Source organism: Rattus norvegicus, chromosome 4 (genome assembly GCF_021556685.1).
Source record: "Rattus norvegicus strain SHRSP/BbbUtx chromosome 4, alternate assembly SHRSP_T2T, whole genome shotgun sequence".
NCBI lineage: Eukaryota > Metazoa > Chordata > Mammalia > Rodentia > Muridae > Rattus > Rattus norvegicus.
Window position 1 is genome coordinate 154,480,818 of NC_141537.1, and position 22,309 is coordinate 154,503,126.

At 48.6% G+C, this 22,309-nt stretch overlaps 1 protein-coding gene across 3 annotated transcripts in view; it reads left to right on the forward strand.

Annotated features, from left to right (window-relative positions):
• Nucleotides 1–22,309, forward strand: part of Cacna2d4 (calcium voltage-gated channel auxiliary subunit alpha2delta 4) — a 114,820-nt gene that overhangs the window by 20,139 nt on the left and 72,372 nt on the right. For all 3 annotated transcript variants that reach the window (NM_001191751.2, XM_087657639.1, XM_087657640.1), the window contains 10 exon segments: nucleotides 9,870–9,930; nucleotides 10,374–10,524; nucleotides 12,060–12,134; nucleotides 12,499–12,588; nucleotides 12,689–12,802; nucleotides 13,222–13,300; nucleotides 15,261–15,394; nucleotides 17,941–18,018; nucleotides 18,673–18,753; nucleotides 19,035–19,109. In NM_001191751.2, the coding sequence (NP_001178680.2) occupies nucleotides 9,870–9,930; nucleotides 10,374–10,524; nucleotides 12,060–12,134; nucleotides 12,499–12,588; nucleotides 12,689–12,802; nucleotides 13,222–13,300; nucleotides 15,261–15,394; nucleotides 17,941–18,018; nucleotides 18,673–18,753; nucleotides 19,035–19,109 (938 nt within the window).

Here is a 22,309-nt window from a genome sequence, read left to right on the forward strand (position 1 = left end):
GAGGTTAGCCTTCATTCCTTCCCCACTTTCTACTTTTCAGAATCAATTAATGTGTGAGTGTGATACGGTAATGTTCCTATACATATACACTTTTAATAATTCAGCCCGTTCGGTCCCCAGCTCCGAAAAAAAGAACCAAAAAAAAGAAAAAAAAAAGCAAATGATTCAGCCCATTGACTTCTGACCTCCTAAATTCTGACCAGAAATCTCCTGATTATCTTACTGATGAATCCCTTCTATCCTGATGCTTTTAACATCTTCTCCTTGTCTTTGACTTTTTGAAAGTTTGACCATAATGTCTTTTACAATTGGCCCTGTATGTTGATCTTGCTTAAAATTGGGGGGGTTATATTTTTATACATCAGCAATGTTTAATACATATATATATTCATATTTATAGACTTCATCAAATTTGAGAAGTTTGGGGACATTATTTCTTCAAATAGTCCGTCTCCCTCCCTCCTTTCCCTCCCTCCCTCCCTCTCCTTCCCTCCCTCATTCCTCCTTCCCTCTCTCGCCCTCCCTCACTCCCTCTCCCCATCTCATTCTCCTCCTGGGACTCCTCTCCTGCGTCTCTGCCCTCTTTGCTAGACTTTATACTTTCTTCACTCAACTATCTTTATCGTCCGACCTTTGCTTTCACTGACTGAGCCTTCTGTCTGCCAAAATCTACCTTTGAAACATGGTAGTTGGCTTTTCATTTTAGTTATAGTGTTTACAACTCCAAATTTTCCTTTAAAAAAAAATTTTTTTTCGGAGCTGAAGACCGAACCCAGGGCCTTGTGCTTGCTAGGCAAGCGCTTCCTTTTAAAATTTTTTAAACTTTTTCTTTGTTGATATTTCACTTTGTTCATATATTGTTGCTTGGCTTTCTCCATGCTGTCCTCTGTTCCTTTGGGTGACCTGACTTGAAGACTTTTGCAGAGTCTCTGTCTGGTAGATCTTCCGTCTGGCGCTTTTCAGAGACAGTTTCCACCAATCCCCAGTCCCTTGAATGGGCCATATGTTGCCATATATACATCCTTAGTATGCCTGGCGTTTGTTTTAGTTTTCATTGAAAAGCGGGCATTTTGGGTTCGGTCCCCAGCTCCGAAAAAAAGAAAAAAAAAAAAAAAGAAAAGCGGGCATTTAAATCTAAGACTGTAGTAGCCCTGCAAATCCGACGCCTTCCTCCATGCTCTGCTATGGCTTTATCCTCTTATTGTTTCAGACTGACTCGTACTGAAGACCTGTCTGAAGTATATATTTAAGGTCTTGGATTCTGCGTGCATCACATGCATGATCACTTTGATACACGCAGTTATTTTAAAATATTACTTTCTTTAATGCATGGCTACAAAAATAGCAACATGGGTTGATGGGAAGGAAAATACCTGGTCTTTAAGTTTTCTAGAAGTAACTTAGGGTTGGAGGAGGGACCCACACCAAAGGGAGAACAAAGGCAACAGAGCCGGCCAGAGGTCTTCATGACCCCATGTGTACATCCTGGTAACTGGAGTCAGCAACCTCAACAGGACCCGCTATTTTGGGAAAGCTGGGCCTTTGGGGCCAAACTTGACTTCTGTAAGCTGTGCGTTAGCTAAGAATACATGCACAGCTGCCTGCCCAGGACTGACATGGGAGGTGGGCAGCTACTACTGCTAGGAGCCGAAACTGATAGACGGTAACTGCAATTTACCCTCAAAGAGTTCTCCTCCAAGGTGAAAGCCTTTAATAGACCCAAAAGTTCCAAAATAGTGATATCAGATATACTCAAACCATGCAATTATTGTCTAGGTGGGCAGGCTCCCAGGGCCTCCCACTCAGCCGTCTTATCTTCCAGAACGCTTTCTCTGCTTCACTTGCTTTAAAAATGTATAAAGCCGGCTTAGTGTACGAACTCTTAGAACTTGCCTTTTTATTCCGTTTGATGCCACCAGGATTCAGTGTCTCAATCTCTCCATCCTCCTTGGCAACTATGGGCTGCTTCCCACTCTTGTCTTTCACTTTTAGGAAAAGCATTGCTGTAAACATGCGCTCTCTCCCCCTCCCTCTCCCTCTCTCCCTTCCTCCCCTCCCTCCCCCCTCTTCCTCTCTCTCATGCATGCACATGGTGGACAATACAGAAGATCCCCTGCACACTAGGCAAGCACTCCCCCACTGAACTCTGACCCCATGTGTGAGAATTCCTGTACCTGTCATTTGAGGCATGATGCAGGACTTTCCCTTGAATCTGTATCTAGGAATAAATTTTCTAGGTCTTAAGATATCTAGGTACTCAGCTTTGGAAAACAAACTGTTTTCCCACACACTTTTATCAATCATATTCCCTTAAAGCGATGAATAAGATATTATACTGACTCATATTTTACCTCAGTATTGTTAAGCCTCAAAATTCCCTGTTAGTCTATAATGGTATTTCATCACGGTCTGACATCACAATTCCCTGAGCATGTAGTAAAAGTGGCACTTCTTCGTTATTAGCTGGATGTGAAAAGCATATTGCATTTTGCCCACTTATCTCTTGGGTTTTCCGTTAATCCATATTTGCATTTCTATCAATACGCTGACTTGATCTTAGCAAATCCTTTCATGCATTGCTACATTGGACTCATTAATATTTTGATTATGAGCTCTGCATTTATACTTGTGTGGTAGTTTGGACAGGGATGGCCCCCATAGACTTATGCGTCTGAATGCTTGGCCCATAAGGAATGGCACTTGCAGTTGGGCTGAATGCATTTGTGCTACGGTATAACCACAAGTCTATGGGCCAGAGGGTGAATGCGGTTGTTTGAATAAGAATGGTCTCCATAGACTCACATCTTTGAATGCTTGGCCCATAGCAAGTGGAATGATTAGGAGGTGTGGCCTCATTGGGATAGGTGTGGCCTCATTGGGATAGGTGTGGCCTCATTGGGGTAGGTGTGGCCACATTGGTGTAGGTGTGGCCTCATTGGGGTAGGTGTGGCCTAATTGGGGTAGGTGTGGCCTCATTGGGGTAGGTGTGGCCTCATTGGGGTAGGTGTGGCTTCGTTGGGGTAGGTGTGGCCTTGTTGAAGGAAGTGTGTCACTGTAGAGTGGGCTTTGAGGTCTCCTATGCTCAAGCTAGGCCTAGTGTGGCAGTCTCCTGCTGCCTCAGTTCAAGATATAGAACTTTCAGCTCCTTCTCCAGCACCGTATCTGCCTTCATGCCACCATGCTTCCATGGTGCTAATGGACTAAACTTCTAAAACTGCAAGCCAGCCCCAATTAAATGTTGTCCTGTGTAAGAGTTCCATGGCCGTGATGTCCCTTCACTGCAATAAAACGCTAACTAAGACAACTTGTAAGGAAAATGGTCACGTGAGTTTCCTTTCTTGCCAGACATGGTGGGTCAACTCCTGTAATACTGACATTCACATGCTTAGACAAGAGAGCCTGACACAAGATGAAGCTCAGCCTGAGCAACACAATGAGTTCCAGGCCAGAGAGAGAGAGAGAGAGAGAGAGAGAGAGAGAGAGAGAATGATAACCCCAACATGTCAACCTAAACATAAAAAGTTAGAACTAAAATGGATGAAAGAGGAAACTAAGAAGTAAAGAGAGACTCGGGATCACAGGATGATCACTAAAGGACCGGAAGAGACTGGTCTAGCAGGCCTAGGGCCTTGGGTCTCACCCAGCACTGAACAAGAACAACAGGGTTCCCAGAAATACCAACCAATAGATACAGAAAGTATTTGGAAAATAATAAAAAATCTCAAACATTATAAATAAAAAACAATGTAATTACATATGCAGCAGGCATTTAAAGGATACTAATAGATGAATATACATTAATCTGAAAACTCAGATAAATGGATTAATTTTGAATTTTTTAAAAAAGGCATTCCATTTGATTTTCAAGAAGAAATAGCAGGGCATGGTGGCATGCACTCCTTTAATCCTGGCAGTCCAGAGGCAGAGGCAGGCAGAGCTCTGTAAGTTCAAGGCCAACCTAGTCTACATAGTGAATTCTAGGTCAGCTACAGATACACAATATGACCCTGTATTAAAAACGGACAAAAGAATGAATGAATGAAGGAAGGAAGGAAGGAAGGAAGGAAGGAAGGAAGGAAAGAAGGAAGGAGAAAAATCAAAAGACAGCAATTTCATATAAACAAATTGAAGGTGTAAGTTTGAATTTCAAAAGCAATGATTGTGTTGTTTTTAATGACTAATTAAGCTTTCAGAAGAACATTCACTCTAGTCTTGTTCAAATAATCCTAGAAACCATGGAAAGAGAAAATACTTTCCAATCTAGTCTATGAAGCTAGTAAATTTTTGAAAATCCAGTAAGAACAGTACAAGAAATTATTTATTTTTTAGAGATAGACAGATTGATAGACACAGACACAGAAACACACACATGCGCACACACACACAGAGAGAGAGAGAGAGAGAGAGAGAGAGAGAGAGAGAGAGAGAGAGAGAGAGAGTGTGTGTTTCAGTCTATAGTCCAGGTTGGTCTCAAACTCTCTATGTAGCCAAGAGTGGCCTTGGTTTCCTTTTTAAATTGTTTTCTTTTATTAATCTTTTGCTTGCTTGGCCGGCACACACATGCATGAGCATGGAGGTCAGAGGACATCACAGGGTTCAGTTCTCTCCTTCACTCCATGGGCCCCAGGGTTTGAACCCAGGCCATCAGCCTTGGCAGATGCACCTTTGTCCCATAAGCCAGCTCACCAGCCTGGCCTTGGGCTCTGGATCCTCCTGTCTCCACCCTCCTAGTGGAAGGACAACAGGCATGCGCCATCATGCCTACTTTATGTGGTGCTGCGGATGGCACCAGGCTTTGTGCGTGCTAGATAAGCACCTGCCCGACCCTGCTCTGTCCCCAGCCCAATTACCCCAAGATTTCTCTAGCAATGTTTTAGTTATTTGAGGCATACTTTAAATTACCGAACATACAGATATTTCAGATTATGTTTTCACTATAAATTCTAAAATCCTGGCTGAAGAGACAGTTCAGCGGGCAAGAACTTGAAGAGGACCCAAGTTCAGTGTCCCGTGCTTAAGTCAGGGTGACTTACAACTGCTCGAAATTCCAGCTCCAGGGGACTGGAAGCGTTGCCTCCTTGGATGCCAGCAATCATGTGCATACAACCACACACAGACACACACACATATGTCCAGTTAAAAATAAAACAATACAAGAATACACAGGGATAGACCCATGGCTCCAGCCACATATGCAGCAGAGGATGGTCTTGTCAAGGCTTGATGCCCCAGTGTAGAGGAATGTCAGGGCAGGGAGGTGGGAGGAAGTGGATGGGTGGATGGGTGGGTGGATGGGTGGGTGGATGGGTGGGTGGGGGAACACCCTCATAGAAGCAGGGCGTGGGAGGATGGGATAGCAGGTTTCTGGAGGGGGAACCAGGAAAGGGGATAACATTTTAAATGTAAATTAAAAATATCCAATAAAAGAAAAAATTCAAAGAAAAATATAAAACAGTAAATTTGTAACTCAGTTGCTCTGTGATCTGTGTGGTAATAGCTGAAGTCAATTGAAATCGGTTTAAATGGCCTGGTACACCTCAAGCTATTGAACATCCTGTGTGTGCTGGAGAGGGATACGTGAGGTCCTTGGTCAAAAGAAAACCCTGTGTCCTTGGCTCTGTGGCACTGATGGCTTTACTTCCATTCCCTGGGTCACTGTTGCTCTGTCTGCTGGTTGTGTCTGGCTTTTCATCACCCCCGCCTGACACTTCATTTTAATTTCTTTTCTTGGATGTCATAGAGTGGCACTCACATGATACGTTTTGCCATCCCTTTGGTTTTATTCTTTTACTGTCATTTTACCTTAACCATGTCTCTTTACAGTACTTTATAGCTCTTACGTTTTTACCCAAATGGACAATCTTTTGTTCGCACTGGCCGGTTAATGGCGTTTGCATTGCCTTTGTACTTGTTGGAGTGTGAAATCTTACTTTAAGTTTTTTGCTAGTCCTAATATTTTTACACTTTCTTTGTCTTTTTAAACTGCTACCGTTTTTGATAAATTTCCTCCATCCGTTATCCCTCCCTTTTTCGTGTATCCATTTAAAACATAAGTTCCCCACTTGCTTCCAATCCTTCTGCAATTACTCTACAATCTCCTCAGACATATTCAGCACAACAGAGCATTACAAATACATATTATTATCTTCCAACCAAAAGAATTCCTTCCAAGAAAGGCCTTCAGAAGTTCTGTGTTCCTGACCCTTCCTCTGTTCTCCTAACCCCTCCTCTGCCCTCCTGACCCCTCCTCTGTGCTCCCGACCCCTTCCCTGTCCTCCTGACTCCTCCCCTATCCTCCTGACCCCTTCCCTGTCCACCTGACCCCTCCTCTGTGCTCCTGACTCCTTCCCTGTCCTCCTGACCCCTCTCCTGTCCTCCTGACCCCTTCCCTGTCCTCCTGACCCCTCCCCTGTGCTCCTGACCCCTCCTCTGTGCTCCTGACCCCTTCCCTGTCTCCTCCTTCCCTGTCCTCCTGATCCCTCCCCTGTGCTCTTAACTCCTCCCCTGTCCTCCTGACCCCTCCCCTGTGCTCCTGACCCCTCCCCTGTGCTCCTGACCCCTCCCCTGTGCTCCTGACCCCTCCCCTGTGCTCCTGACCCCTCCCCTGTGCTCCTGACCCTTCCTCTGTGCTCTTAACCCCTTCCCTGTCCTCCTGACCCCTTCCCTGTCCTCCTGACCCCTTCGCTGTGCTCCTAACCCCGCCCCTGTCCTCCTGACCCCTTCTGTATCCTGATTTCACTTTATCATCAACTAACATTTCAAAACTTTCATCCCCACAGATAAGATTACTGTGACCTGACTTAAAAATTGCAATTTCTGTTCCCCATCCCTTCGTGCGTGCTGGGCTGTCCTTTTCAGCTTATTTTCCCTCTCCCAGCGGCTGACTCTCTGCAGGGTCCTCTCTTCTATAATGGCCTCCGAGTGTGCCTGCCTGCAGGTGCTTCCTTCCTCCTGCCCTCGCTCTCCAGTGATGCTTATTGTTGCTTCCGAACAACAGCGCTCCCGCTCAGCTCAGCGTCCTAAGACGTGTCCTCCTCCTCTGGCTCTCCCACCAGTGCTGAGGAAATCTGCTATAACTCGCTGCTGTTTCTTTCCTGGGTGCTGTTGAGCTGTGACTGTTTTTTTAGGCCGTTCTGCAGCTTTAGGCATCCTAATGGGCGTCTTTCTTTCTAAATTGAAGTGCACTGTGCCTCTTGGATAGGTTAGTTGGGTTATCTATTCCAGAACATTTGACAGCTTCTCTTTATTATTGGGTGTTTGTTTTTGGTGTGTGTGTGTGTGTGTGTGTGTGTGTGTGTGTGTGTGTGTGTGTGTGTTTGCATGTACATGTTGTATATGCATGTGTGTATTCTATGAATATGTGTATGTGTGTGTATTCTGAGTGCATGTATATATTGTGTGTTCACGTGTGTGTGTGTGTAGTATGTGCTTGTTTGTATATGTGTGCATTGTGTGTCCCTGCTTCTGTGTGTGTGTGTGTGTGTGTGTGTGTGTGTGTGTGTGTGTAACCATGGTCTGTCATCATGAGTGCAGAGGCCAGAGGTTGACATCAGGTGTCTTTCTCAATCATCTCCATCTTGTTGGGGGTGGGGAGGCATGGTCTCTCACTGAGCCTGGGGCCTGTCCATTTGGCTTGACTTGCTGGCCAGCAAGTTTCCAGGAGCCTTCTGTCTGCACTCACCCCAGCACAGGGATGCTGCACATGAAGGAGCCTCCTGTCTGCACACACCCCAGCACAGGGATGCTGCACATGAAACTACAATGGAGCTTTTACATCGGGCCTGGAGATCCGAACTCGTTCCCAGGCTGGGAGGCAAGCACTTTACTGACTGAGTCCTCTCCCCAGTCCCCCAACATCTCTGTGATCATGGTCTTCCTCACAGCTCAGCCCTTTTACTTTCTGCACCTCCAGTGGGGTATCTACTAGATCTTCTCATTCTAGAATCACCAGAACTCTAGACTAATCTTTCAAATATTGGATTTTCTCTTTTCCTGTTCTATTTTCTTACTACGATATTTCTTTTAGCTTAGACATTTTCATTTTTAAGAGTTTTATAACTTTAAAATAATTTCTCCTCTTCCTCTTTCTCCTTCTCCTCCTCCTCCTTCTTTTCCTCCTCCCTTTCTTCTTCACATGGTCCCACAGTATCCCTGGCTGGTTAGCCTCCAACCCATAGACACCCTCCTGCCTCATCTTTTGAGTGCTGGGATTAAAAGCATGCTCAACAACTCCTAGTTTCTCTCTCTCTCTCTCTCTCTCTCTCTCTCTCTCTCTCTCTCTCCCTCTCCCTCTCCCTCTCCCTCTCCCTCTCTCTCTGAAATAGGGTCTCTCTATTACATACTTCTTTATATCCTGGGACTTTCTATGTAGACCAGGCTGGCCTGGGACTCACAGAGATCTATCTGCCTGCCTCTCCCTACCATCCGACTTCGTTTCTTCACTCTAGATCTTATTTCATTGACCATTCTCTGTGGCTTCTCACTCTGTGCTGATTGGTTTCTCCTCAGTATGACAGAATACCCGAAATAATTAGCTTATGAGGAATACAGGATTATTGTGGCTCATGTTGTTAGAAGTTGTCATGGTCACTTGACCCTGTCACTTTGCGCCCATGACATCATGATAGAATACATGGTAAAGCAAAGCTACTTACACTATGGTGAGAGGGAAATTGAAAGAAAAAAGGGGACAGGGTCCCAATACCCACTTCAAGGCATACACCAATGACCTAACTTCCTCCCGCTAGGGCAGCTCTTCAAGATTCCCCATAGGATGTCTAATGCACCAAGGCAAAACCCAGCAGCCTGAATCAAAGCCAAAATCAAGGCTGGGTACCAGGCCTTTAGTATACAAGCGATGGGGACATTTCAGATCTGGATGATGTGAGGTTTGTACTTAGTATTTGGTAATTGAAGTATCTGTAGCTCTTGGGAAGACACCTCCAAAGGCCTTGATTTCACTGCCTCTCGGGCTCTGATCATCTTCATGTGTGAGCCAGTGCTGCTTGCACTCTGGGGAAATCCTACAGGCCTGAAACTGTGAGGGAAGAAGTGATAGAGGGCCTGGGGAAGGAGGGAGGGAGGGAGCGAACCTCCATTTCTGTTCCGATTTGAAGGTAAGGCATCCAGGACTGTCAAAGCCCTCTCTTCTAAGGTTTTGACTCAGGCTGCTGGGGTTTGCCTCAGTGCTTTGTCTAGCATATTACAACCCCGTCTGTTCTCACTCATTTGGAGCCCATTATTCCTGATTACGGAGGTCTTTCCCAGCAGAGGATTTGTGCATCATGCTGCTATGGGGTTTTCTGCACACTTATCCCAACTAATGTTTAGATGAAGGGACAAAACCCAACCCCTGCACTCTGCTAGGGTTCAAGCAGGGTCTCTCATGGCCCTCACGTCCTCCAGGAGACGGCTATTGAGCACCTGGTCTGCATTGCACCAGGAGTTCCTGAAATCAAATTACTTAGTAACATATTTTATCAGCCCAGGAGGGACCACACATGCTAATGAGCCACCTGGCTGGGGTGAGAGCAGGTCAGAGCACTGGCTCTCGCTGCTGTGCCCATGGCCAGATGGGCATAGCTCCCACAGCTCTTCTCTATCAGATGAGTGTTAGCCTCATGAACAAGCACACCCCTCCCACTCCCACCCCCACACATGTGGGTCTCTGCTATGGCTCTGACAGTCTTGATAGTAAGTATCTTCCTTACTCCACCTTGCCAGCTGCTGCAGTTTACAGGGTGTAGCTTAGTTCCCTCACCATGTTCTCCAAGTCGGAAGCAGAACCTATCCTGGGGGTTAGCCAGCAATAGCCAGGTCCTCCAGACAACACACTGGGCTGGTGAGAAATGCAGCCTTTGTTTCCCCAGGGATAAAGTGGACACCTGATGAAAATGGAGTCATCGCCTTCGACTGCAGAAACCGTGGCTGGTAAACACTCCCAGAGGAGGGGTACCATGTCCCAGCTTTTCTCTTCCATTCTTTGGGCTTTGCTGGCTACAGTCCTCGCTCCCTCCCCCCTTATCTCCAACTCAGACCTCCCTCCAGTACCTGAAGCTGTCCCCAGATCAGCCTGCCTCCAGCTCTGTCCTTGCCAAACCCCTTTCCTGGTAGGTCAGCAGTGTATTTGAGCGCCCTCCTTTCCTCCTGCCAGGCCCTCAGAGACCGTGGCTGTCCTCTGCCAAAAATGAGAACGCTCACTTCCAACCTCAGCACCCCAGCAGCCTCCGTGTCCAGGGGTCCAGCACAAAGTGAAGGCATTGGCCTTCACTTAGGGAAACCCATGGGCCAAACCAAATAAATGGACTGCAGGTCCCCAGCCGGGTGGCAGTATAGCCTTGGCTTCCTTCCCGTTGCCTTTCTTTCTGCTAAAGGTACATACAAGCCGCCACTTCTCCCAAGGACATCGTCATCCTGGTGGACATGAGCGGCAGCATGAAGGGGCTGAGGATGGCCATTGCCAAACACACCGTCACAACCATATTGGACACCCTGGGGGAGAACGACTTCGTGAACATCATCGCGGTAACGGCAGCTTCCGGTTCTGCATTTGCTCTTTGCTCTCGCTTGCTCTGGGAAAATATTCTTTTCCTGTACCGTAAGAGCCCGTGTTTCCAGCCAAAGATGCTTCCCGCCACAAAGGGACACCTTGAACACACTGAGGACTCCTGAACTAGCACCCACGGTCTGGTGGGGTTTTTTGAGGTGGTGTCCCTAGGCCCCTCAAAGTGTATGAAATAATATGTGGGTGTGCACACCCCTTGTTGACCACCAGCCCTTGCAGTGCCCCCATGCCCTCCACGGGCTCCTGGCAGGGCGGCTGCTGGCAGCCTCCCATCCACAGGAGGTCAGATGGGCTTGGACGCTTGCTGTTAGGATTCCTTTCACTCTCCTTATCCCATAAGCCCAGATACACAGGCAGAAGGGAGGTGCATAAAAGGAAATGGGTGAGTGCTTAAAAGTATAACTAACTAGGGACCACTTGAGCTCCATGGAAGCAGTGTTGACAACCACCCTGGGGTGTCATTTTGAAGGACACTTGATCCAAAATCCTATATCAGTCTACACCAGTAGGTGGCCATTTCTAGCTGTTGGTGGAATTTATGTACCATGTCAACGTGCTGAGGCAAAAGTGTCTTCCTTCAGAAAGATCCTACTTGGGGAACCAGACTCTGAGTTACTACCCAAGTCTCAGCTTGCCCGTGGCATCACTCCTACTCAACCCCTCCCTGGGTTGACTTCTGCCCGCATCTCAGAGCCTGACCCTACAGAATGGCCACATAAACAGGTTCCAGACTCTACCAGAAAGGGGAAGTGCACTGCTCTTCAGAGCCTGCAGCTCTTCTGTCCCACACTCTGGCCTCCTTTCTCGGAGAAAATCCAAGGAAGAACAGTCACTCCCAGCGTTCCCAGGGTAACCCTAGCTCGTCCATGGTGTAGTTACTGCATCTTCTCTCTCACATCTTACTTAAGCAAAGAGTGGGTTAGAGACCCCGAAAATCTGTACTCTCACTACAGAATAAGAAAAGGAGGCAGTAATAATTCGTGTTTCTCCCTGTGGATAGCTAAATGACCACCTACATGAGTGCAGACAGAGAGAAGGAGTGCGTGTGTAACGAGTTTGGTAGCCCAAACCTATAATCTCAGGAGTCTAGAAACCAAGCTGAGAGATAGGACTTAAATTTCAGCCCAGCCTGGGCTGCATCCTGAGACCTATTAAAGAACAACAAAACCATAGTGTGGGATCTCTACCCAGGCTGGGGAGGGACCTAGGCAAGGGAGGCTCTGGGACTGACGGAAAGTGCCTTGGCTGGTACACACAGGAATTCTCTCAGGATTGGCAGGTTCCCAGCACACTCTAGAAGGTGTGCCTCACATCGGAACCAGGATTTGGGGAGCAGTTTTAGAGTCAAGATCCTATGCTTACTCTGTTCAGGCACCCCAAGATATAGTGCTCCTTGGTTGCCCATTCGAGACATCTGCGCCTCTCTCTCTCTCTCTCTCTCTCTCTCTCTCTCTCTCTCTCTCTCTCTCTCTCTCTCTCTCACTATGGCTTGTAGTACAATGACTATGTCCACTACATCGAGCCCTGCTTCAAAGGCATCCTCGTCCAAGCGGATCGAGACAACCGAGAGGTGAGCGTCCACCACAGCCATGAGGGTTGCGCTACAGTGCCCAGCCCCCATGTGGCCCCTGGGAAGAGCAAAGCGGTTGGTTACCCTGGCCTGTCCACCCTCTGGTTAGCCTCATGCTTAGCCCTGCCTTCTAGGAGATAGACATTGACACCAAGCCATCCACACTTAGTTCATCTTTGGGCATTTGAGAAACACAGACTAAGGTGATTGTGCTTGGCTGCCCCGAGGAGCTAGGGTCTTGCAGACAGGCACTGACACCACTTCTAAGCACCCTCCCCAGTTAGGAACAGAGACAAGGATTCCTGGACCCACTTGATCCTCTGAGCCTCATCTCATATTTACCCCCCCACCCCCATTTCGACAGCATTTCAAGCAGTTGGTGGATGAGCTGATGGTCAAAGGCGTGGGTATCGTGAGTCAAGCTCTAATTGAAGCTTTCCAGATCCTGAAGCAGGTGCCAACTGCTGGGAGAACCTGGGAGGGCGGGGGCAGAAGGAAATCGTATTGCAACGGCAGGTTGTGGCCTGTGATGACAGCTTCCTCCTTTTCCTCAGTTCCAAGAGTCCAGACAAGGAAGCCTCTGCAACCAGGCTATCATGCTTGTCACCGACGGGGCTGTGGAAGACTATGAGCCCGTGTTTGAGACCTATAACTGGCCAGACCGTAAGGTGACTGACTCCTGCTGGAAGGCAGGGGAAAAGGGAGCTCTCCTGATGCCAAGGGAGTGTTCTCTTAAATCACGGTAGTCTTGTGTGTAGCACAACCCCAAGTTCTTGCCCATCAGATTTGTTCACAGTTCCTGTACGTTCTAACTGTGTATCCCAAAGTTACAGCAACCTGGGCCCCGAAGAGGGGGTGCAAGAGTCTGCAAGGTGAAGGGCCATCATGGTTTAGAGACATCAGAACTGCTCTGTGCTCACTGGGACTCTGCCACTTCATGTTCCTGCCAGGCCCCTCTGAATTCTCTCTAACCTAAGAGGGCACAACCTGAGAACTCAGAAGAGAGACATGCATGGCCCTAGGTGTAAGCCCTTTATACATGACACGGATGCTGGCTGCAGCTGCTAAGCCCGTCTTTTACGCTCAGGTCCGAGTTTTCACCTACCTTATTGGAAGAGAAGTGACTTTCGCTGACCGCATGAAATGGATCGCCTGCAACAATAAAGGTAAATGACTTTGCAGAGCTCTGCAGTCCACACAGAGACAGAGAGATAGCAATGCTGGGCTCCAGGCTTCTGGCCAGAGGCCTCCTCAGGTGCAATACAGTGCAGTCTGTCCCCCATTGTTCAGAGAAAGGGAGGGTGGATTTCTCTGAAGCTGGAGCAGACAATCCATCAACCCCGCAGGGACTCCCGCTTACAGTCATCAGAGATGCAAATCAGAGGCCACTTACACAAGAGAACGTCTCCCCAAACAAAACTTGTACACAGAAGACAGGGTAGGAGGCAAGGAGGGACCCACATTTTCAATGTCTGTAGGCCCTGCCTTTGTTCCTGTTGTGGCAAATTAAGGCATTGACTCTGTTCAAAGGCAAAAGTGGAGGGTCACCTTTTCTTTTTTCCTTGTGTGTGTGCACACATTGGGGGAACCCGTGTATATGTGTGTGTGCATGTGTGTGGAGGCCTGAGGATTTAAGGAGGAGTTGTTCCTCAGGAGAGGCCATCCATCTTGGTTTGTTTGAAACAGGATTTCTCTTACCCACTGAGCTAAACTGGCTAGCCAAAGAAGCTCAGGGATCTACCCATCTCTGCTTCCTCAGTACTGGATTGCAAGGGCAAGCCAGCACACCCAGCTTTTTTTAAAACATGGATTCTGGGGGTGTGACTCAGGTCTTCATGCTGACTGACCCATTACTCCAGCCCTATTAATCACTTGGTTGATTTTTTTAATTTTATACTTACTTATTCTTGGTGTAAGTGTATATGTGCTGCCCATTTGTGCATGCGCCCAATCACATTCACCTGGGGGTCAGAGGACAACCTGGGAATTCAGTTCTCTCCTTCAATCACAGAGGTTCCAGGGATTGAGCCTGCTAGGTTGTCAGACTTCTTGACAAGTCCCCCTACCCACTGAGACATCCTACCAAACCTATTTATTAGTTTTACAGGACAGGTTATTGCCACACAGCCCAAAACGACCTCAAGTCCTGGGAATCCTCCTGCCTCAGCTTCCCAAGCACTGGGATCACATGTTACCACACACAACGAGTCAGCACTTTCCCTGGAATAATGTTTTCTGTGTTCCAAGAGTTCTATCCGGGATCAGAACCCACGACCTGGACTTGCAATGAAATGCTGTTGATTCAACAAAAACTTACTGTGCATGTACTTTGTACCCAGTGCTGTTCGAAGACTGTGGCTCAAGGGTAATGGGACAAATGGCTCAGTCTTGATCTTGGTGTGGCCAGCAGGTGGCCCTCAGTTCCAGTATGGCTTGAATGTGTCATGATGGCACCGAGGCGTGCACTGGACAGGGTGCAGGCTGGGCAGGGTGCAGGCTGGACGGGATGCAGGGACCAATGGGAAAGATACTTTCCCAGTTTGGGGAGCTCGATGAAGGGTCTTTCACATCAAGGGAATAGCGTGCCCTAGGCGTGCGGTGTAGCAATGCTGTCCCATTTTGCTGGCATATGGAACAAATGGCTCCAGGAGGTGGTGGGCAATGAGACCAAAAGTTACTAAAGCACGCAGGGCCTCATTAGCCAGGTGCCCTTCCAACAGTGCTGTGGCTATCCTGAAGAGAATAAAGCAGGCTGCGCCATCACCTGAGGAAGACTGGTGAGGAGGGAAACTAGGAGCTGTGGACTCAGGAGGACAAGAGCTGCCATCTTGTTGGGGTCTCCAAGCCGATTCTCAGAGCGCATACCATGTAGACGACTTGTTGTTGGGCACCACTGCTGCAGCTGAAGCCCCTGCTGTTGTTGAGGGGTGGGATATTAGCATCGAGAAGGTTCCTCCAAGATCCTCCAAACTGGAGCAGAGGCCTGTCTTTGTCTTGTACTAGGAGACAAGGCATGACCTCCAGGAGGGAGAGAGGCCCAGCGAGAAGCACCCAGAAGCTGGGAGTGCACATGACCAAGGAGAGCTTGTCCTTTGCATTCTGTGGTGACAGCCTTGTCCTCTCCAGGTTACTACACACAGATCTCCACGCTGGCTGATGCGCAGGAGAACGTGATGGAGTACCTGCACGTGCTCAGCCGTCCCATGGTCATCAACCACGACCACGACATCATCTGGACAGAGGCTTATATGGACAGCCGGGTGCGTACGATGATGGCTCCAGAAGGGCCGGGAGGCCAGAGTTAAGGGGAGGAGCAAGAGGTGACATCTTGGTTCAGAGAGCCCAATATTGTGCCTCCTTGGGAGGAGTCATCAAGTGTCATAAAAAGCCTTCCACCACCTCCTTCCCCTCATAGCCCTCAGCCCAACCAGCAGCAACATTTTGTGTCCACCTGCCCCAGAGGCCTAGATCCCTGCGCAACAGACGCCTGCCCCTGTGTTCCCTTCCACTCTGCATTACCCGCCATAGTGTCCTCTCCCACCAGCCATGAGAAGGAAATATTCACACCAGTGCTTCACCATTCTGTAGCCTCGTCCTGGCCTGGCCTGCATTTCACAGGCTGGAAGATGTGATGACTTACCACAAAGGAATAAAAATATCTCAGATAGGAAATCACTGAAGATGTTTGGGGGAATGTGAGGGAGACCTTCCTGCCTCTTCCCAAATCACACCTGTCTGTAGCCACCTGCCTTGGTGACACTATACAAACTAGGATTAAGACTTGACAGCGTAGAGGTTTCGTGCTGGGCACCTCAAGCTGGTAAGGCTTCTGGTCACAGGGACCTAAGCTCCTTCCTGCAGCTACTTTTAGTCCTCAGGCCAAGCCCCATCTTCCTGTTTCTAGGGCTAGTGTGGGCAATCCTGCCCAGCCCCTTAAAGGAGACCACTCAGGAGTCCTCCCAGCTCACACATTACTGACCTCAAACCGTGCTGACCCTTTCAGCTTTTCTTTTTCTGTGCTCTGTATCTGAGTACAAGGGGACACGAACTTCTAGTCTATAAACAATCTTGCCAAGCTGGAGCCAAGGCCTCAGGAACCCATTCCAAAGTTCCTTCATGGTACGAGGGGCACCTGACCAGCTAGAGTGGGCTCTTCCCAGAGCCTTGCCCAGAGACCCCATCTGTCCCACCCTGATGGCCACTCCCTGAGCTGAGACCACAGGGAAGAACCTTCCCCATCTGCTGCCCCCTCCACTGTCATAGGCCATCTGACCCTGGTTGGAGAAATGGGGGCTGGGGGAGAGGCAAGAAAAGTGAGGCGAAGACCCACTCTGGTCCTGTCTTGACGTCCCCGCATTGCTCTCACTCATTCCTTCTTGCTTGTTCCTCCTCCCTTCATCCCTGCCTCCTGCCCCAAGTCAGGCATGTGCTCCCTGGGCCTCTCTCCCATGTGCATGTTAAGGTCATGCTGAGGACCTGGCAAAAGGAAGCCTGAGAACTTGCAATGTGAGAATAAACTGACCATGGACAGTGGTGGCCACATCTAGGAAGCAGCCAGACTTGAGCCTAGCAGAGGAATTCGGAAGGAAGGGACAGTGGCAGAGACAAGCCTTGCTACACTAAGCCACTGTGCAAATGATTTCAGGCAACTCCTGTCAGCCATACTGAGGTGCTTCACATTCAGCATGGCCCCCTAGGGTCTGTTTCTGCCCCTGCCTGGAGACAAAGGCACAGTTTTATCTTTACTTTTAAAAAGATTACCTCTGTCTCCTCAGTTAAAGCCCCTGGTGTCACATCTCCAAGTCTCCCCTTGCCTATCCTCTGCAACTTCAGCATCCTTGGAAGCCAGGCCTCTGTGCAGATGACTGGACCCTTCAGGTTAAGGACAGTAGGCCACCAAGAGGACAGGCAACCTTATCCTGTACCATGATTAGAGCCAAGAGCATGGGGACAGCTCACGCTACCCAAATATGGGATGAGTCCCAAGGGAGGTAGAGGAGGAGTCCCCAAGGCTTGGCTGCAGCTCCCCTGACTTGGAGAGCCACAGCTCCTCGAAGTCTTGTGTAGCTGGGAAGACGCACCCAGAATAAAGGAGGTGCCAGTGCAGTCCATGCAGAAAGACCCTTGCTTCCCAGCTCCATGATGAAACATTGAGGAAGGAGAAGAGAAGATCCAAAGCTGTCACTGATCCAAGGAGGTCTGGTGCACACACAATGGCCTTCCGTCGATTTTGAGCAACAGACAGTTTGCACAGAGTCATTGTCATCTTCACTATAACAGAGTCACGTGTGCAGGCCCCTTCTGAGGTACCAGGGGAGTCCCTTCCCAATTCTGAGTGGACACAGCTAGGTCTGCACCACGTGTGTTAGCGTGACCTGAGGTGGCCAATGCTCAGATGCCCTGCCCTCAGGCATGCTCCTAACCCGTGTCTGTATGTCTGAGCGGCTGCAGAAATGTCTTTCTGTTCACTGGCCTGGGCCATGCATGGCTCAGGTACATATCAGAGGCTTCTGGAAAGCGCTGTGCTATGCTGTACTCTGCTGGGCTTGGGCTCATCCTCAGTGTGCCCAGATGAGACCGCTTGGCTCACATACGGCTTTTGCTGAGTGACATGAACCTAACCTGCCTCTCCTCCCCGCTCTCCCACCCTTCCCCTGGCACTCCCGCTAGCTCCCCTTAGCATCCCTCCCTCCCCTGCCAGGTAAGGGTGTGCTAAAAGTGTGGGTTCCCACACTGCTCTGAGTACCCAACCCGCAGACACCAGAGCCCACTCCTCCTCTGATCTCTGCCCTCTCCTCCCCGGCAGCTCCTTACCTCAGAGGCACAAAGCCTGATGCTCCTCACCACAGTGGCCATGCCAGTCTTCAGCAAAAAGAACGAAACAGTGAGTGGCCCTTCCCTATGCCACAGCATGGAGGTTAGAGCTCTGCCCACTGAGCTCCACAGCCAACTGCTAGGGTTAGATTCCCAAGCCCAGTCCTGGGTCAACTTTGGAAGAACCTCCTGGCCAGCTATGGGGCTGATGTCCATGCCTTCCCCTAAGCTCCTGCAGGCTTGTTGGAGGTGGGGCAGCCCCTGCTTTGTTCTTGAGATAGAAGGCCGTGGGGTCTTCCGCTAGCCTTCTAGGTTAAGCACACTTAGCTAGCCAAAGTGGGTAGACTCTGGCTTGTAGGTGAAGGCCTCTAGTGAAGGGATTTCTAGAGCTTTTCCTAGCCTTCCTGGTGAGAAAACAGTTCCCCACGGGTCACTCGTGCTACAGAGGTTACATAAGTTATGGTCCTTTTATTTCGTCCTCTGGCATGAATATTAATACTTCACTTAGCTTTGTATTTCATTTAAATGTTACTACTTAAATATTAATACAGGACATTAATCTTCCTAACAGCTGAGCTTGCCCCTGGGGCCTCGTCTGACAGTATACACTGTTATTTGGGGCTATAATCTAACTGCAAAGGAAGATCAGGCCCCAGGCTCCAGGGAGGCCTAGAGCCGAGTCTGGGAAGCCCGGTGTCCCTGACCCTTGCACTGTTCCTTCTAGCGATCCCATGGCATTCTCCTGGGTGTGGTGGGCTCTGACGTGACCCTAAGAGAGCTCATGAAGCTGGCACCCCGATATAAGGTGAGCCTGAGTGGGGTCCCTGGGGATGGTGTCTAAGCCACAGCTCTCCACTGCTGAGACAAAAGTCAGCTTAAAGGGAGGAGAGGGCTATTTGGGCTTCACAGTTTCACAGTTTCATGGCTCTGTCCACGGTTGCTTGACCAGAGACCAGTAGGTGGAAGCGTGACACTGGCTCACCATGATTCCTATTTAAAACTCGCTGCTGTTTTCAACGATCTATTCCCTCCTCCCCTGCCTCACCATCCAACATGTCTAATGCCCTCAACCCTTGACCTTGGCAGCTCGGGGTACATGGCTATGCCTTTTTGAACACTAACAATGGCTACATCCTCTCTCATCCTGACCTCCGACCTTTGGTAAGTACAGCTTTGAGATTCTGAGATTCTAACAATATGAGATCTGGGGACAGTTCAAAAAAAAAAAACAAAAAACAAAAAAAAAGGCTAAAATTCCTCAGATCATACAAGAGGAAAAATGATGTCATTGTACATGTTTCCAAATTATTGTCTAAAAGGATGCGCAAGGCAAAAATACATGAAATGATCAGTGAACAGACCAGAGGGCAGGTGATACAGGCTGGGTTTGTGAGAACGGAGTCCTGCAGGATAGCCGGTTTCCATTACCGTAATCAAACATCTGCAATCAAAAGCTTTTAAAGAAAGAACTATTTCAGTCCATAGCTGGTCAAGCCCACTGCTTTATGCTCTGGTGGGGTTCATGCAGCACAGGATGCATGCGTGGGAGCATGTGACAGAACCTGTTGACCTCAGAAATACCATGAGAAAGAGACTCCGGTTCTATAACCCCCTTTAAGGACATAAAACCTCTCACTAGGCTTTTCATCTCCAAACATTCCAGCATTTTCCAACAGTGCCATGCTGGAACCCAGCCACCTATAAAGAGGCCTTCGAGAGTTGTGTAAGAGCCAAACCATGAGGGAGCGATGGCTCAGCAGCTAAGAGCACCTGAGTTCAGTCCCCAGAACCCAGCCAGCTCATAACTCTCTCCAACTCCAGTGAGGGGATTAGATGCCTCTGGTCTCTAGGCACCTGCATTCACATGTCCATACCCACAGATACACGCATACACTTAATTCAAAATCAAATAAATCTTTTTTAAGCCTAATCACTGTAGACATGTACCACAAACCCTCGCTGTCTCGGTGACTCCATCCCTCCTACAATCTGACAGATAGATCAGCAGAGCCCCAGAGGCCCAAGAAGGGAATGTGAACGATGAGTTTACAACAAAAATAGCAAGGCCCTCTCACAAGGGCAGTGAAGGGCTCCCTGAGCGTGCCTTCCATGCTGCCTAGGACCCCTGTCCCCTTCTGACTCTGTCCAGGAGCTGTGGGTATTTTCACAAGTTCTCCTGAGCACCTGGTGTCTGAATACCCTACCTCTGGGGTTGGCCCTGTCCACAGTGGCAGTGGCCACATTGCTGGTGTGAGACTGGAGGGGTAATTGTGGGGGAAGGGTTAAAGTCCTGGAGGCATCTTAAACCTACTCCTCTTCTGTCTTCTGAGGAACTCCCAAGAGGCTTGCATAGCAGAATTTACAAAGGGGCTTCTCTGCCTCGGGAGTCATTTGGGGAGACCAGCTGAACTAAGTCTCGTAGCAGTTAGCTCAAGTGGATAGAGAATATCCTCAGACTCTTGACTGAACCACATTGGTCTATCCCCACTGTCTTCCTAGTTCAGACTCAGCAGGGCATTAATCTGAACCCATAATGGACAGTTTTAAACTAACAGGTTCGTGGACCCGTGCTATCAAGTGACTCACAGTAAGGGAATGTGTAGGTTGGTCCCGGATTTGACATATAGAAGTAAGGAGCATGAATCAGAAACCCACCTGTAGGCATCCATCTAGGTAACTCACACAAATAATGCTTTCCCTAGCCAGTTCATATTGGGGACCTACTGTGTGCCTGACATTGTTGTGCTGGTAAGAGTGCTATAAACAGAAGAACATATCTAATCGAAATCTAGTGTGGGAAGGCACGTAAGCACTATGAACTGCTTACCAAAGGACACAGTGGGGCTTGCACTGGGCACTGCGTAGGAAGTAAGGAAGGTATTATCAGGAGAGCAAATGATGGAATTTCAGAAAGCAAAATAATAGAGAATATTCCGAGCAATACACTAAAAAGTCAAGAGACATGCTGGGGGTCTAAAAACCTTTCTATGTCAGTGTCCCCAACCAAATGAAGCCATATGCTTACTCTGAGAGGCTCAGGATGGGCTACAATCTGTCAGGTGTAGTTGAGACTTAGAAAATGACACTGGATTGTTGCCAGAAAGACAGCTGAGGTAGAAGAGGACAGCACAGCCCTCATGACCCTGGACCTCAGGAAGGCTGAGTCAGAGGTAAGGAGACGATCTGAGTAGGGACAGTGGAGCGGCATCCATACCACAATCATGAAAGAGAAAAAAAACCCAAGTAAATGAAAGAAGATACACAGCGACGATGACTTCAACCCCCAACCATCCACTGAGGACCCATTTACAGAAGTAGATGGTGCTATTTTTAATGTACTCGGCTGATAAACTCTCCACTTTCCTTTATGGATGGCACTACTGAACTAAACCAGGGAAGCACCATGGGCGTAATTACAGACAGCATGGTGATTTCTGTCAGGGAGAGAGAGCAAAAGAGTAAGAGAGGGAGAGAGGGAGGATGAACAAGAGAATGATTCTGCTCGGAGAATTGGTTCATGGATCTGTGTCAAATTTTGGAGACAGGTGGCTATTAAGCACTGCAGATCTGCGCTTGGATCTGACCAATTTTAAAAAAAAACTATCAAGATGAGATGCTTCTGCAGATGCCTTAAAATCTGGAGGAGAAAATGATTGCTCATAAAGCATTCTAAAATGATCATCTGAGATTAACAAGATGAGATACATGAGAAATAGGTGGGCGCTCTGCAAACTGAACACCCACGTGTGGGAGAGCACCACATGAGAATGCCTAGGGGATTTGCCTGGCTGATGGCGCCATCTGGGCAGCCAAGCTGGCCTGGCTGTCCGAGCAGCCAGCAGAGACAGAGAGGCCACAGTGCTTCCATTCACAAACCATACCTCTCTTCTCCTGGCCAGACTCACGAGCAATATTGATTTCTTCCCTGACAGCTTCGTTTTCAGGGTGACATTGAGAGAGCTGAGCATCTTCAGAGAGCTGAGGTATCTTCAGACTGGAAATGCTTAGCTGGAGACAGTTGAGTCTTACAAGTGACAAGATTGAGCATCCCAAGCCTTGTCAGGAGGAACACTATCTAGGCGGCTCCAGATAAAAGCTGACAACAAGAAGTAAAAGTTAGGAGACAGATTTGAGCTCCACAGGAGGGAGAACTTTGTAGTAATGAGAGCCATCCAAACTGTGACAAGCTATCTCACAAAACAGGGAGAGCCCTGGCATGAGAGCATACACACACACACACACACACACACACACACACACACACACACACACACACACGGAGGCCTGGAGGCCATCTGTGGCACACATCAGTCATGGAAGCTTTGCCTTGAGTAAAAGTTCAGCCCAGCTTATCCTGGGAG